This window comes from Ambystoma mexicanum, chromosome 6p (assembly GCF_040938575.1).
Source record: "Ambystoma mexicanum isolate Mex_15411 chromosome 6p, UKY_AmexF1_1, whole genome shotgun sequence".
NCBI lineage: Eukaryota > Metazoa > Chordata > Amphibia > Caudata > Ambystomatidae > Ambystoma > Ambystoma mexicanum.
The window spans coordinates 1,007,442,550-1,007,456,232 of NC_090935.1; the positions used below are offsets into that span (position 1 = coordinate 1,007,442,550).

At 46.2% G+C, this 13,683-nt stretch overlaps 1 protein-coding gene across 2 annotated transcripts in view; it reads left to right on the forward strand.

Annotated features, from left to right (window-relative positions):
- SLC12A2 (solute carrier family 12 member 2) overlaps positions 1-13,683 on the forward strand; it is a 908,845-nt gene that overhangs the window by 621,966 nt on the left and 273,196 nt on the right. For both annotated transcript variants that reach the window (XM_069625621.1, XM_069625620.1), the window contains exon 19: positions 9,249-9,328. In XM_069625621.1, the coding sequence (XP_069481722.1) occupies positions 9,249-9,328 (80 nt within the window). The remainder of the gene's footprint in view (positions 1-9,248; positions 9,329-13,683) is intronic.

The following is a 13,683-nucleotide window of genomic DNA, read 5'->3' on the forward strand; positions in this document are numbered from 1 at the left end:
CCACGCTCCATCTTCTCCATCAAAGGTTACCACAGCTGGGGGACCAAGTACGGAAAGGGGTCGGTCCCTGTCTACTGTTAGCCTACCGGCTGGTGGGTTCCCTTTGTCTACGAGTAAGTCCCTAATCCCTTCTAAGCATAAGTATTCTTCGAAGGACAAGTCGTCCAAGGACAGATCTGCGGGCAGGTGGCCTATCGGTGGCTTCCTCTTTTTAGTCGCCATTGGAGGCACGGGCCACATGAACATAAACTTTGTCTACCAGGACCGCCCCCTCGTCGACGACCCAGTTGATGAAATCAGCTCTTCTGTCGTCTACGAAAAGTTCTGCAGCGACCATTGCTTCAACCTTCATGACGACTGCGCCAAGGTTCTACCTCCAACGCCCCTGTCAGTGATACCGACCACAACCTCATCAGCGGCAGTGCCCATTCTGCATATCCCCCCATACCCTCCTTCCCGACAGACTCTGGTAGGGTGAGGGAGTAACTACCTTTGCCAGACTCCTGCCAAGGCCAGAGTATTAGTCTCCTTCAGCTCCCGTTGGGTTGCCGAGAAAATCTCCTTGCATGTATACCAGTTCTGAGGATGACCTGCCTGAATATTTATTACTCGGACCATGAAGGCAGCCAGGGACCCATGGATCTCGGTGTCATTAGCCATGCCAGCCGTTTCCCCCTCCAATGGTTTTCAGCCCGGCTCCTGTCCCGGCTGCATCATTTCCACCCCAACCGGCACCAAGGTATATGGCCCTGGCAATACTCGCCACACTGGACACTTTGGTGGCGGGAATTCAGCAACGACTACCTACTGCCCATGTGCCTGGTCTGGTCCAAGGCCCTCCCAGGCCACCAGCCAGGAGTCCTCCTAGGACATGGTGTCAGCCTACACCGCAAAGCGGGACAGGCTGGAGCAGAAATACCAGGTCCCAGACTCTGCTCCCAGGTGTCTCAGGTTGCAGCCTTCTCTGGACTCGGTGGCTGCCGCCACCAGGAAACTATCCAACCCCTCGTCAATGCACACAAGGAGGGCAAGAAGCTGGATGTGGTTGGCTAGCGCATCATCTACACTGCAGCTTCCACCATCTCGTTATGATGGGGAGTTTTGGTACATGCTCACGCCAATACTGGATTTCCTTCCTGATGACAAGATGGCCGAGGCCCTGGCACTATTCCAGGAAGGTGAGGTGGCTTCGGGTCACGCCATTAGTGGGGCAGGAAATAGCGGACTCAGGGTTCTGCCACATGGGGAATGGTGTGGCCCTTTGAGCGTTGTGTAGTCCATGTTCATGGACATGCCTTTTGATGGAGACTTCTTGTTTGGAAGGCAGTGGATGAGACTCTCCAGACTATCAAGAGACGCAGAGACTCCAAACTCTTTGGGGACCCTGCAGCAAGGGAGGTAGTTCTTTTGTTCCCTGAGGAGGAAGAGTCTCCAGGTCCCCCAGGGGGTACACTACCCCCCCGCCCTATCATTAGCCCTCCTGCTCCACCAGCCAGGATGCCTACAGGGGCTGCTCCCAGGCCTATGGCAGTGGAAAGCCAGCGTTGTCCTCGTCCGCAGGCCAGGACGCAGACACCAAAGCAGACTTGAACCGGCTGCCAATCTGCCTCCCTTTCGCACCCCAGTGGGAGCCCGGCTATCTAACTTTGTCCAGCAGTGGAGAAAGATCACCACGGACAAATGGGTGGTGGATGTTCTTCAGCCAGGGCACTCTTTTGGAATTTCATGACTAGTGCCCTCGCATTCCAAAAGGAGCCGGTCCCTCAGCGTCTCTGGGGCTCCGGAGTTGTTAAGGAGAATTTTCAGTTTGATGGTAAATTCCTCCCACCTTAGAGACCCCCAGCTCTTTTGCTGAACTTTGGGACTTTGTACTTTTAATTCTGTGTTTACTGTCTGTGTTTTTGATTGCGCAGTCTGACAAACTCCATAGGCATCATCTTTTACATTGGGTCCCACAGCACCTTCAGTGCAGTGACACAGGGAAGTCTTTTTTTTTTTTAAAATTTCGCAAGGTTTAAATTCCAGTGAAGTGAAATTGATTTGACTTAAATTTGTAACTTTCTGGACCCAGCACACACTATCTTTCAATACGGTGCTGGAAGGTTACTTAGTATCCCCTTTGCCTAGCTTCTCATGTAACATTTTTGTTATTCATTCCTCGATGAATGGCTGGTGGCAGTGGTTTACTTTTAACTACCGTGGTGTGCATTTACCGCGTGCTGTGTTTGCAGCTGTAGTTAGGCACCCAATGGTGCCATTTTTGTCAAAATGGCCCTGGTCGTCTTTTTTGCCATTTCTTTGTGGTAAGGTCCTTCTTGAGATTTACTCTGCGCGCCAAACCAGGTTTGGTCCCTTTGTTCGTTTTGCCTTTGGTGGGATTCACGAGTGAAGCCCGCCTCTGGCTCCAGGGTGTCTGGCGGGGGCAGGAAGCGAGAGAGGTGCCTGAAACTCTGTGCTTAGTCTCCTAATTGACAGGAATGCATGCTTAGGTGATTAGCCGGCTGGCTGTCCGGCAATGACAGCCACCCTGCTGGGTGACTGACAGCTAGGCTGGAATGAATGGGAGAAACCTGCATAAAAGGCGAGGCTTTTTGGCTTGGAAGGCAGTCGACCACTGGACGAAGGAATCCGAAGAACTTGAAGACACCTGCTGCAACTCCTGGACCGTTGGTTTGCCCGTTGAAGCCCTGCCGCTGTGTTGAAACTCCAATTTTTTTTCCAACTACAGAAGCCGTGCCAGGACGACTTCTTCCCTCGAGTTGGTGGGACCAATCCACTCCAAAGTAAGCCACCTGGACATCCTCTCGGAGCTGGTTGAAATTCCACTACAGTTGCTGCAGGAACCGAATAGCCAGGGAGAGGAACACCAGATCGTGTGCATTGCTTTTAAGTTGGCCAAGAGCTCCAGGAAGATCCTCTGGATTCCGGCAAGGATCTGAAACCGCGAAGTGCCACTGAATAGAAGTTGGTCCTTTTCTGGTGCTGTCCGTTCCGTTGCAGTGCAGGAGTCCTACAGACGTCCTGTCTTGTCCCCACGACTGAGGCCCAGGAACACAGGATCTGCACAGGAACAGAAGCCAGCCAACGCCCTTTTCTTCTAACCAAAGGTATTGTACAGTCTAAGAGAACTTACCTCTTGTTGTAATCTCTGCTGAGACCTGTCTTGGTTGCTCTGTAGAATTGCTAACGGATCCTTTACTTCACAAGCCTAATCCGCTTGTGGCCCTGCTTTGAATTCTTCTTTTCTACAAGGACTTCTAAAACATTGTGCAAGACTTTTACTTAGCTGAAAGAAGTGCTTCAGCTCATCTATACGTTTGCCCAATTGACTTTGGCCTAGCCTAGCTCCCTGAATGACTTTTCTTCCCTCTGAGATTGTTTTTTTGTCTTCCTTCCAAGAAGGGGTTAACTAACTTTGCGTTGGGGGGGTTACCAAAAGTACTTACCTGCTTCAGAATATTTGTGTGATCTCTTGTTTTGTTCTAATAACCTTTTTCTTTGACATACTCCTAAAGTCTAAATGTAAATGGTGGTATATTAATGTCCACAGTGTCCTAGTTAATAAAGTCACCTGAGGGTGTAGGAAGTGTCTGTGTGCCATCCCAAAAGGTACTTACTGATTTAGAAATATTAAATGTGTGTGTTGCTTTTATATTGCCCCCTTCTGAAGAAGGCTTACTCTAACTGTTAAATTAATAATGGTTTAATCAAGAAACCTTGTGTCTAGGTTTTTGAATGCTTGTCACTGTGAATCTCCGTGTAACTCCCTTACAGCTCACATTGACCCCTCTTGAGATAAACCTGGCTGCTCAACACGCTACCAACCGGTGTAGTACAGACTTATACCAAAGGTTGGATTCCTATTGCCAGGAGGTCAGGGTTGTTGTAGTTCCCCAATGCCCCCTCCTCCCCCCCCAAAAGGGTACTGCATACAATCTTGCCTAACACAAGCATACTCCAGATAACTTTCTGGTACGGATGAAGTCGGGAGGGTGGTGACTGATCCTAGACTTATGATGCCTAAACAAGTACTTGAAGTCCCAAAGGTTTAGGATGGTCACGTTGAAACAAGTGCTTGACCAGCAGGAGGACAGGGATTTTCTGGCAACTCTGGACCTAGAGGACGCATACTTCCACATATCCATTTATCGCAAACATCGGAAGGACCTGCGTTTTGTAGTCCAGGGACTGCACTACCAGTTCAAGGCCATGCCCTTCAGCCTGAAAATGGCTCTGAGGGTGGTAACAAAATGCCTGGCCCTTGTAGCGGCACACCTACCCCGCAAGTGCATACATGTCTTGGGACGTACCGACTGTCGCCTGGGCCTTCAATCTACTCTCTAACTTACCGCCAATCCCGCTAGTTCTCAGACTGTAACTGTTCTCGTCCACAAAAGTAAGTTTTATTGCTCCGGACTGGCACGAAGTGCATGTCCATCTGCCCTCCCTGGTGCCTCACAAAGAGTGGACCTACTCTTCAAGACAGAATGGTGTGTTTTCCTTCCAAACCTCAGCAGCCTGAACCTTCTTGCTTGGTGGTTGAGATGCAAGAAGTGGGATTTGTTGGATTAGGTCTTGCCATAACATCCATTTCTAGACTTGCTGTCAGAGAAGGGGTCTGGGCCCTTTCACCTTTCCTACCTACTGTGTTCTGGATTTCCTTTTTTCTTTGGCCTGAAGGAGCCTATAGATAGGCATTGTGAATGAGTACATAGCTGCCATCTGTCTTCAAGACAACCCCTGAGCAGAGCTTTCTTCCCTATGCCCACTGTTATGGAGTTCTTGCATGGATTGTGCAACCAGTGTTCACCACACCAGTTTGTTACTGAGTGGGATTTGATTTTAGTTTGACTTTTGTCACAAGATTATTTGAGCCCCCTGCATTCATGTTGGGAGCTCATTTTTAAAGTAATATTTCTGGTAGCCTTTGTTAGGTAAGAATTGGTGCAGTCCAGCTAGTGTGGGACTACACAAGACTTATCTTGGTTTTAGGTAACCCACCTTTTAATATAGCCCTGTACTACACAAGTAGGTAGTGTGACTGAGCAGCCAGGTTTATCTTAAGAGGGTAATGTGAGCTGTACAATTGAAATCAGTAAGTACGAGTATCCAAGTAACACTTACACACTTGGTTATATCTAAATATGTATTTATAATATTCACACGGTTTAAATGAGCATACTTTAAAAAGTGTTATCTACTAGTAATGTTCAATCAAAGTTAGGATTCAGTTTTTAAAAGACAATACAAGTTGTTAAAGACCATTTTTATGCTAACACATGTTCCAGCACACAGAGTGACTTCAGTAAAGGTCAATATTGCACTGATTTTGGTTACTAATTGAGTTGTTTAAGGAGGAAAAGGTTAGAATAAGATTTAGAACATAATTTCAACAGTTTGGGAAACAATTACAATTTCCCAAAGGGAGGCAGGTAGACTTTTATCCCAGCAATAATAGTGTCAACAATTAAAACCTATGAGAGAAAAAGTACTACCAAAGCCAATAGTTTCTGAAGGGTGCCTTTAGGGAGCCAGGACAGTCGGTCAATAGACAAAGTCAATAGTTCTGATGCACTTCTTCCTACATAGTCTTGACAGTAAGTTCAGAAGAAATCACTGTAACTCAAGTGAGCTACTTTGTAGAGAGCACAAGCTGTTAGGCCAGTGCAGGTGAGTTGGGATCCCAAGATAGGAAGCACAATTTATGGCTAAAAGCTGAATACCCCAAGCCCCACAGTACCTGTGATTCTAAGAACATTTTTCCAGCTCGATTCCTCCTTGCTACAGCTTGGCAGACCCTTGTTCCTGAACCTTGGTCGTGGTGACGAAAAGTAGGACATCTGGCTGGCTCCTGCGGGACAGTACTCTGGAGAGGGATTCCCCAGCAGTGGATTTCATTTGTTTCAGTGGAACTTCAGTGCTTTGGTGCCTTTTTTCTCAGCACCAATTAAGAACGAAAAGCTCCGGTTGGAAGTGGCTTGCTCCCTCGGTGGTGGACTCTGGTGATGGGACTCCGGATCAAGATTTCCTGCTTCTGTAGGGTCCTCTGGATGCCCATGACGATTTGGCCAAATTCAGACTTCACAAGACTATGCACTCGTCAGTGGTCACAGGACCCCTGGCATTGGGCTTCTGCAGCTCTGGTGGGGCACAGCAAGTCGGGCTGTGAAATGGAAGTTTTTCTTGAGGCTAGTTGGTCCCACTAGCCTAAGGGAGGAAGTCGTCCCGTGCGGGGTCTTCCCAGTCGATTTTGAATACGGGGTCAGCACAGCTGCAGGACTTCAGAGGGCACATTGCGGTCCAGGAGGGTGCTGCTGGTGTGTAACGCTCACCTGGTTCACACAGAGGCGCTGACCCCAACTGGAGTGCTACAGTTGCTTCTATGACTATGATGAGGCGTAGAACTCGGAAGACGCTCTGGGCAGGACCTCCGAATATTGACTGTCTGGCTTGTAAGGTGGTTTTCTGCAGGTGGAAGAAAAAGGGGTAATTACAAGCTGGTTGGATAAGTTCTCCCACCAATCTTCTGCTTTTCCCACTTCTAGGTTCTCGACTGGTCTCCACGAACTCTCACCTTTTGGTTTAGTAAAGCCGAGCTCTCCATCCTGCTTCTGGTGCAGGGGCGCGTGGAATCCAGTTACGTCACTGGATGATTTCAGTGTTTAGGCTCAGTGTCCTTTTGTGGCTTGTAATAGTCCTGAGTATAGAAGATCTGAGGCCGCTTCTGAAGGAGCACCCTTTTATAATGTCCTTTTCTGTCTTTTAGGTGCCGAGATGCTGTGGGTGATGCCGCCGCTGTTGCACGTGCGGTGGCACGTAAGTATAACTGAATTGCGGCCGTTTCCAAATGGGCGCCTCTGATAATGTCTTTTCCTTTCTTTCAGATGCCGAAATGCTGAGGGCGATGCTGCCGCGCGTGAAGAAGCGCGTAAGTATAACTGAGTTGCGAACCCTTCGGCTCGGACACCACTAACAATGTCTTTTGTCTTCCAGGTGCTGGGATGCTGCCGAAGCGAAGGCCGCGGTGAACTCCGGTGTGATCACGGATGGATGAGGTAAGCGAGCGCAGCTGCGAGCGTGGTGCCCGTTTTCTAACCTTATGTCTTTATTTGCAGGTTGTCGGAGACTGGACTCTCTTGGCTGAATTCTGGTGAGTAGATGTTCCTGTGCCTTTTCTTCATCCACAGGTTGCTGCTCGAGTATCTGAGGGTGTGTCTGGACCTGGAATGCAGGAGCCGACTCGGTGAGCGTCCTGCTGCTGTTGCAGAATAACGCGAAGCACGTGAATTCTATCGGGCGTGGTTTAAATAGTGGAGAAGTGCTTTGGTGCGTATTCTTCCTCCAGCCTCACCCAGGTAAGAAAAGAGTTCCTGTAACAGAGGATTGGTCCCTCCCAGCCAGTGTCTGGGACTTCACCCAGCTTGGATTGTTCTAGGTGAGTATGCAGCATGGTCTGCCACAGGTAAGTCCACCCAATCACTACTGCACACTTTAAGAATATGAGCCCGGCGCCCATGGCGCCGGGACTGTGGTTCCTTATGAGCCTGGCGCCAGAGGCGCCAGGACATGGTCCAAAGGGCCCCTGTAGGGGTCTACTGGAACCGGGGGTGTGGATGATGAGCCTGCTTCCGGGGACGCTGGGCCAGTCTTGGCTCCTCGGGAGTAGCGCTCATGACATGGTGTCTCTTAACGGCTTCTGCTTCAGATGCTCCTCTCCAGTGGTCGGCACTGCTTCTAGTCCCAAAAACCTTGCCTTTTAAGCAAGTTAATTCATTCAAGGCGGTGGCTGTCCTACAGCCAGACAGCCAATCGGAACTGGTTTCACTCAGGTACACCTAGAGACAAAGGACAGGGAAGTTTCGGGACCCTCCCTCACTTCCTGCTTTGCCAAGCACACTGGAGCCTGGGCAGGAAAGACAAAACACACAAAGGACTCAAACCTTTTTCAACTAACCGAGTTAAAGCCAAGAAGGAACTAACGCACAGAAAATGGCAAAAAGAAGACTGGGTCCATTTTGGGAAAATGGTCACCCATGGGTACTGTACTGCAGCTGAGGATTCAGCCTCCGGTACAAATGCACACTGTTAGTAAAAATTAAACCACTGCCACCAGCCATTTAAAGTATGTTAGTGTAACAAAAATTGTCACATGAAAAGTCGGATAAGGAATTACTAACTAACCCCCCCCCCCAGCACTCCACATAGGGTGGTGTGCTGGTCCCACAAAGGAAAAAGTAACCAAGACAGGGTTCATCTTACTATTCTTGGGAACTGTAGTTCACCCAAGAAAATGTAATTAAACATGAAGAGAAATCCAAGAGACTTCTTAGTGGCACTGCACCGAAGGGTGCTGTGTGTCACCATGGAAAGAAAGATTCCTATGGTTTGTCCGACTCCATAAAACAGTATCCCACAAAAATTCTAGTCTGGAAAAATACATGAGGGAGTGAGGAAAAAGGTCCCACTCAGTCTAGAGGATAAACTCACAAGCCTGAAGTCCAGCTAAAGAGCTGGATGGTCTCCAAGGTTGAAGGGAATTAGCACAGAAATTAAAATTCTCCTGAACAGTCTTCACATCTGCAAGACACAGGAATGAGCTCCAGTTGTTTCGAAGGTGGTGACTTTGAGAGTAAGACTGTCCTTCCTGACCAATGTTTTTGACTTTCTCCCTCAGAAGGTCCATTTCCTGACTGTTTTTGTTACTTATTTTTCCTCTGCCTCACCTTTCTAATAAGATGTGGGGGGGGGGAAGCGGTAAAGGGAGGTCATGGGGTGCAGGGACTCCATATATACTGTAGCAACACGCCTGGCGCAGGGGATAGAGAGCCATGCTGCATGTTTCTAAAAGGCAGCTGATGCGGGATATAGAAAATCGTAGATGTTTAATCCATGGGAGAAAAATCCATTAGAAAGAACATTACCAAGAGGTAAGTAATTTGTTCATCTCTGGGAGTGGTTTGCATAGTGACAATCACACTCAAAATGTCAATGTCAAAGTGGCAATATATGCCAGACCTATACTACGAGTAACCTTTAAAGGGATGTGTTTTATGTACTTTTGACTTCAATTTATATGTTCTTGTTTTTTCTTTCCATCTAGCGACAGAGGTTTTTCTGTAGAATACATTTTGTTTGACCCTTGCTTATACATCATTGTCGCCATGTAGTAAACTATTCAAAAGGAGAGCCACAGTTGCATAAGCTTTTAATCCTTTTTCAGGCTAAAATAAATCTTTATTTCCTTCCAGTGATGCTTTTGATTATCAGTATGGTGTGGTTGTTATCAGATTGAAGGAAGGCTTGGATATTTCCCATCTCCAAGGCCAAGGTACGTTTCACTTCTATTGACATGTTTTGATAAGCTGAGAAGATAACTCAAATTCTAAATTGATCAAAATACTGTACAACTGGAAATACACAGCTGTTTTATTTCCATGTCCGGATTCTGTGTCGGCAGTCCAAATATGTTTCAGTCCTATTTTAAAGAAATATTGAAAGCACTTAGCTCTCGTGAAAAATTGCTGCCTCAATACTTTTAAAAGTATTGTATTGAATGTTATGTATTGAGCTTGAATTAATATATGGGAACCATGCTGCAGTTATCTATCCCCTATCTATTTATCTTAATGCCTTGGCTTCGTTAAAGGGCCACCTCCTGCCACGAGTAGCTACCTCCATACAGCCCTGTTAGGCAGAGTTGCGTGCAGTACCCTCTGGGAACACCACACACAATTAGGACTACAGGTGCATGCAAAAACCAACCTTTGGTATAAGTCTGTATCACACACTTTTTTGGTAGCGAGCTGAGCAGCCAGGCTTATCCCAAGGGGGAATGTGAGCAGTACAAGTAATTACACAGAGGACTTTCAATCATAGTGGTTGAAGTAAACACTTATACACAAGGTTTCTTGGTAAAAACACGTATTAATTTATTACACACTGATGTAGAAAACATTTCACTAGAAGAAGACAACTTACTATTATATACCAATACACTTCAATACAAAACTCCAAGATTTTGAGACAGTTTGAGCTCCCCTGAAATAGGAGCCAAATGGCAGTTCAGTTACTTAGAAGTGAGCAAAAGGGACAAGGTGAGTAGAATAGAAGTATCACAATCACAGTGGTTCAAGTAGACGCACTCAAGGTTTCTTGGTAAAAAATACTTACATTTATTTAGTCATTTAGAAAACATTCACTAGTAGAAATCAACATAATATTAAACACCAATACACTAGTGTAACCAACTCTTAAGTTGTAGGGACAGTTTGTGCTCCCCTGAAAAAGGAGCCAAATGGCACTTCAATTACTTTCAATAGGAATAGAAAGACATAGGTTTGTACAATGGATCAGAAAACACTTCTGTTAGGCAATGCAAAAGTTCAGTGTATCAGGCGGGTCAGTTCAATTCAATAGGCCAGGCCAAAGTCAATAGTTTACTGTTTTTGGATAGGACAGATCAGTTCTGGTAACAAATGCAGAAGTCTTTGTAAAAGTTCTTAGAAGTAGTTTAGACGAAAAAGAATGATATGCTGGGTCACAAGCTGATTAGGCCTGCAAGTTGGGAAAGTTTCACGAACTTTCACGCCGAGAGTTAGTATCTCTCAACCGGATGCCACAGTACCTTAATGTGAAGCAAAAAGATGCAGCTGAAGATGTTGGTTCCAGGCAGTTCCTGCAGATCTCGCTGTTCCTGAGCCTCAGTCGTGGGGACAAGCGGGAGGACAGCAGCGGACTCCTGCACTGCGCGGGATCGTCATCAGAGCAAACAAAATGGAGTCACTTCCGTTCAGTAGCCGTTGCTTCAAGACACAATCTGGTTTCCCTCTTCCTGGCTAAACCTTAACCAGCATTGAGAATGGTATCCAGGTGTCTTCTGAGATTATTGGTCCCACCAACTCAAAGGAAGAACCAGTCCTTGAAGGAGCTTCTCTGTCAAATGGAGTTCTGGCAATTTGGATTTGCAGCAGGGCTTCACCGGGCAAACCAACGGCCCAGTGGTTGCAGCAGCCGTCCTCTTCCAGCTCGTCTTCGGTTCTTTCGTTCGTGGTCGACTCTGCTTTCCAGTCCTGGAGACTCGCCTTTTGAACAGTTTTCTCCCATTCATTCCAGCCTAGCTGTCACTCACTCAGCAGGTTGGTTTTCCTTGCCGGACAGTCTGCCAGCCAATCAGATCAGAGTGCATTTGGGTCTCCTAGGAGACCAGGCACGGAGTTTCGAGCACCTCCCTCACTTCCTGCCCACCACAGACACTTGGACGCCAGGGGCGGACTTCAGTGCTGAAGCCTGCCAAAGGCTCACGAACAATGTGACCAAACCTGGTTTGGCGCGCAGAGTTAAACACCAGAAGACCTTTCCACAAAGAAACGGTGAAAAAATATGACCGGAGTCTGTTTTTATACAGGGGTCTTGGGCACCATATTGAAAAAACATGGCGGCCCCGATTTTTCCCTACCGGTGTTCGCGGTTGGGAAAAACCATGGTAGTTTGTTATAAAACCACTGCCACCAGCCATTTCAATAGCAAAGGAGTGTTTAGACATAGGGGATACTAAGTAACCACTCCGTCACTCTGTAGGAAGTTAGTATGTGCTGGATCTATGAATTTAAAAAGATTAGTAAAGTCAATGTAACTTTACATTCTCTGGGGGAACAGTAGTTCATCCCAGAGAAGGTATTTAAACCTTGGGAAGTCCAAAGGACATCCCTTTGTCACTGCACTAAAGGTGCTGTGTGACACAACAATGAAAAGATGATGCCCATGGAGTTTTCTAAAACTCCATAATTAAAGAAGACAAAGGTATAAAACGCACATCAAAATACTTGAGTGGGGGGAAAAAAGGCTCACACTGTCAAGGTAAAAAAAATTGAGTCCTCAAAATCCAGCAAAGTTGCTGGGGGTCTCTAAGGTGAAGAGAATAAGCACATTACTGAGAATTCTCCCTAACGCGCCCCAACCTAGAATGTGGAGCCAAAAGATGAGTTTTGCCTTTGAGTCCTCAGGAATTTAAGGGAGGAAATGAAGTAGTTCATGACCCTTCTAATTGCCACATCACCCAATTTAGGCTGCATGTCTCTGTACAGCTGTGGGTAATAGATGTTTTTCTCACGCACCCACCCACACCCTATAGGTACTCAAAGTTAATGCATCCTTACCCTATAAGCTTCATAGGTGTGGACCGGATGAAAAGAACCTTCACAAAATAAAGGTACACACCATCAATAGTATGGTGGGTTTGAAAAAGTAAGAAAGAGAAAAGCTACCTGTAAAACAAGTAGAATAAGCCATTTAAGCTAATACATAAAAGTGCCACTATGTAGCCTTCAATGGAAATTCACTTTCCGATCAGAGCCACACAGCAATAGAACAGAGGTCTGTGAATTAGCTGAAAAACGTACCTTTTGCTCCATGCAGATCATCATTGCCTTATATAGGGCAGTGGTATTTTGTACATAGCTTAATCAACCCATGACAGTATTTAATAACCAACCACAATTGATTTTAACCATAATTGGGGCTCACCAATGTGGTGCAGGTTGGCATCCTTGAGATTTGAGCTTTGGGGAATGGTAACCATACATTGTTATACTTTGTTTGAAAAGCACATTCTACCTGTAATGTTAGTAGACAGGTTACTTCAGCTAATGAGACACCATGTAGCCATCACTGGAAGTCTAGTTCTTGATCTGAGCCATGCAGCTCGCTATGAAAATCAAACTTGTCACAGGAAATGGCAGTTAAACTTTAATATTCCCAGACTACACTTTGCGAAGGTCTATGTCCTAGTGTATGTTTTTTTTTGGGGCAATGTAAAGCAGACATTCACCCATTGTATCTTGGCGCTAGATACCAAGGTTATAGATACGAAAGATGTCAGAATAACTGAAGTTATGCGAGAAAGGCAGATGCAAAAAACTATCAGTTTGCAAAAGGTTAGTCATTGCAATATCTTATAATCGAGAGAAGGGAGCTCTACAGTTTTGGTGCCAGGTGGGAGAAGGTGCAATCCCCAACTTGAAGAGAACTCAATTTCAGGAGTCTTTGAAGACTGAAAGGAAGATTGTAGGGTACGAGAAGATGGGAACCAGACTAATTTGCTTTGGAGAAAAGAAGGGCCAGCTCCATGCGTGATGTAAAATGCATCTGTATCTGATCTATGGGAGACCAGTGGAATATATGAAGATAGGTTGTTTTATGATTATATTTACAGAGGACAAACACATGTATTGCGAAAAGTTAGGCAGCCTAAGTACAGAGTTGCTATAGTCCAAATGTGCTGATCTAAACCTATCCACAGCCTCAATGTTCAGGGCCATGTTGGGGGAGTTTTCCTAAAGTTCTACTAGTAGTAAGACTTTGGTAAGCTATCCCAATGATTCGATCAGCCTGTACTAACTCAGGACCTTGGTAGAGTGGCATAGCAGTCAGGCTTATCTTAAGAGGAAGATGTGAGCTGTAGGTAAGTACACTGAACCTTAGTTAGACATGCACACCAAAGAAACTCTTACACTTATAATAAAACTAATTCTGATGCTTGTGGATCTGCTTAGAATCACATGCTGTGTGTATAGTCTGACATCTAGTGGAAATCGCAGAGTATTGCATCTTTCTTTTCGAAGATTGAAAGGGGACGTTGACATGGGCGTGACCATAACACTATCCCTAACGTGAGGTTTAGTGTAC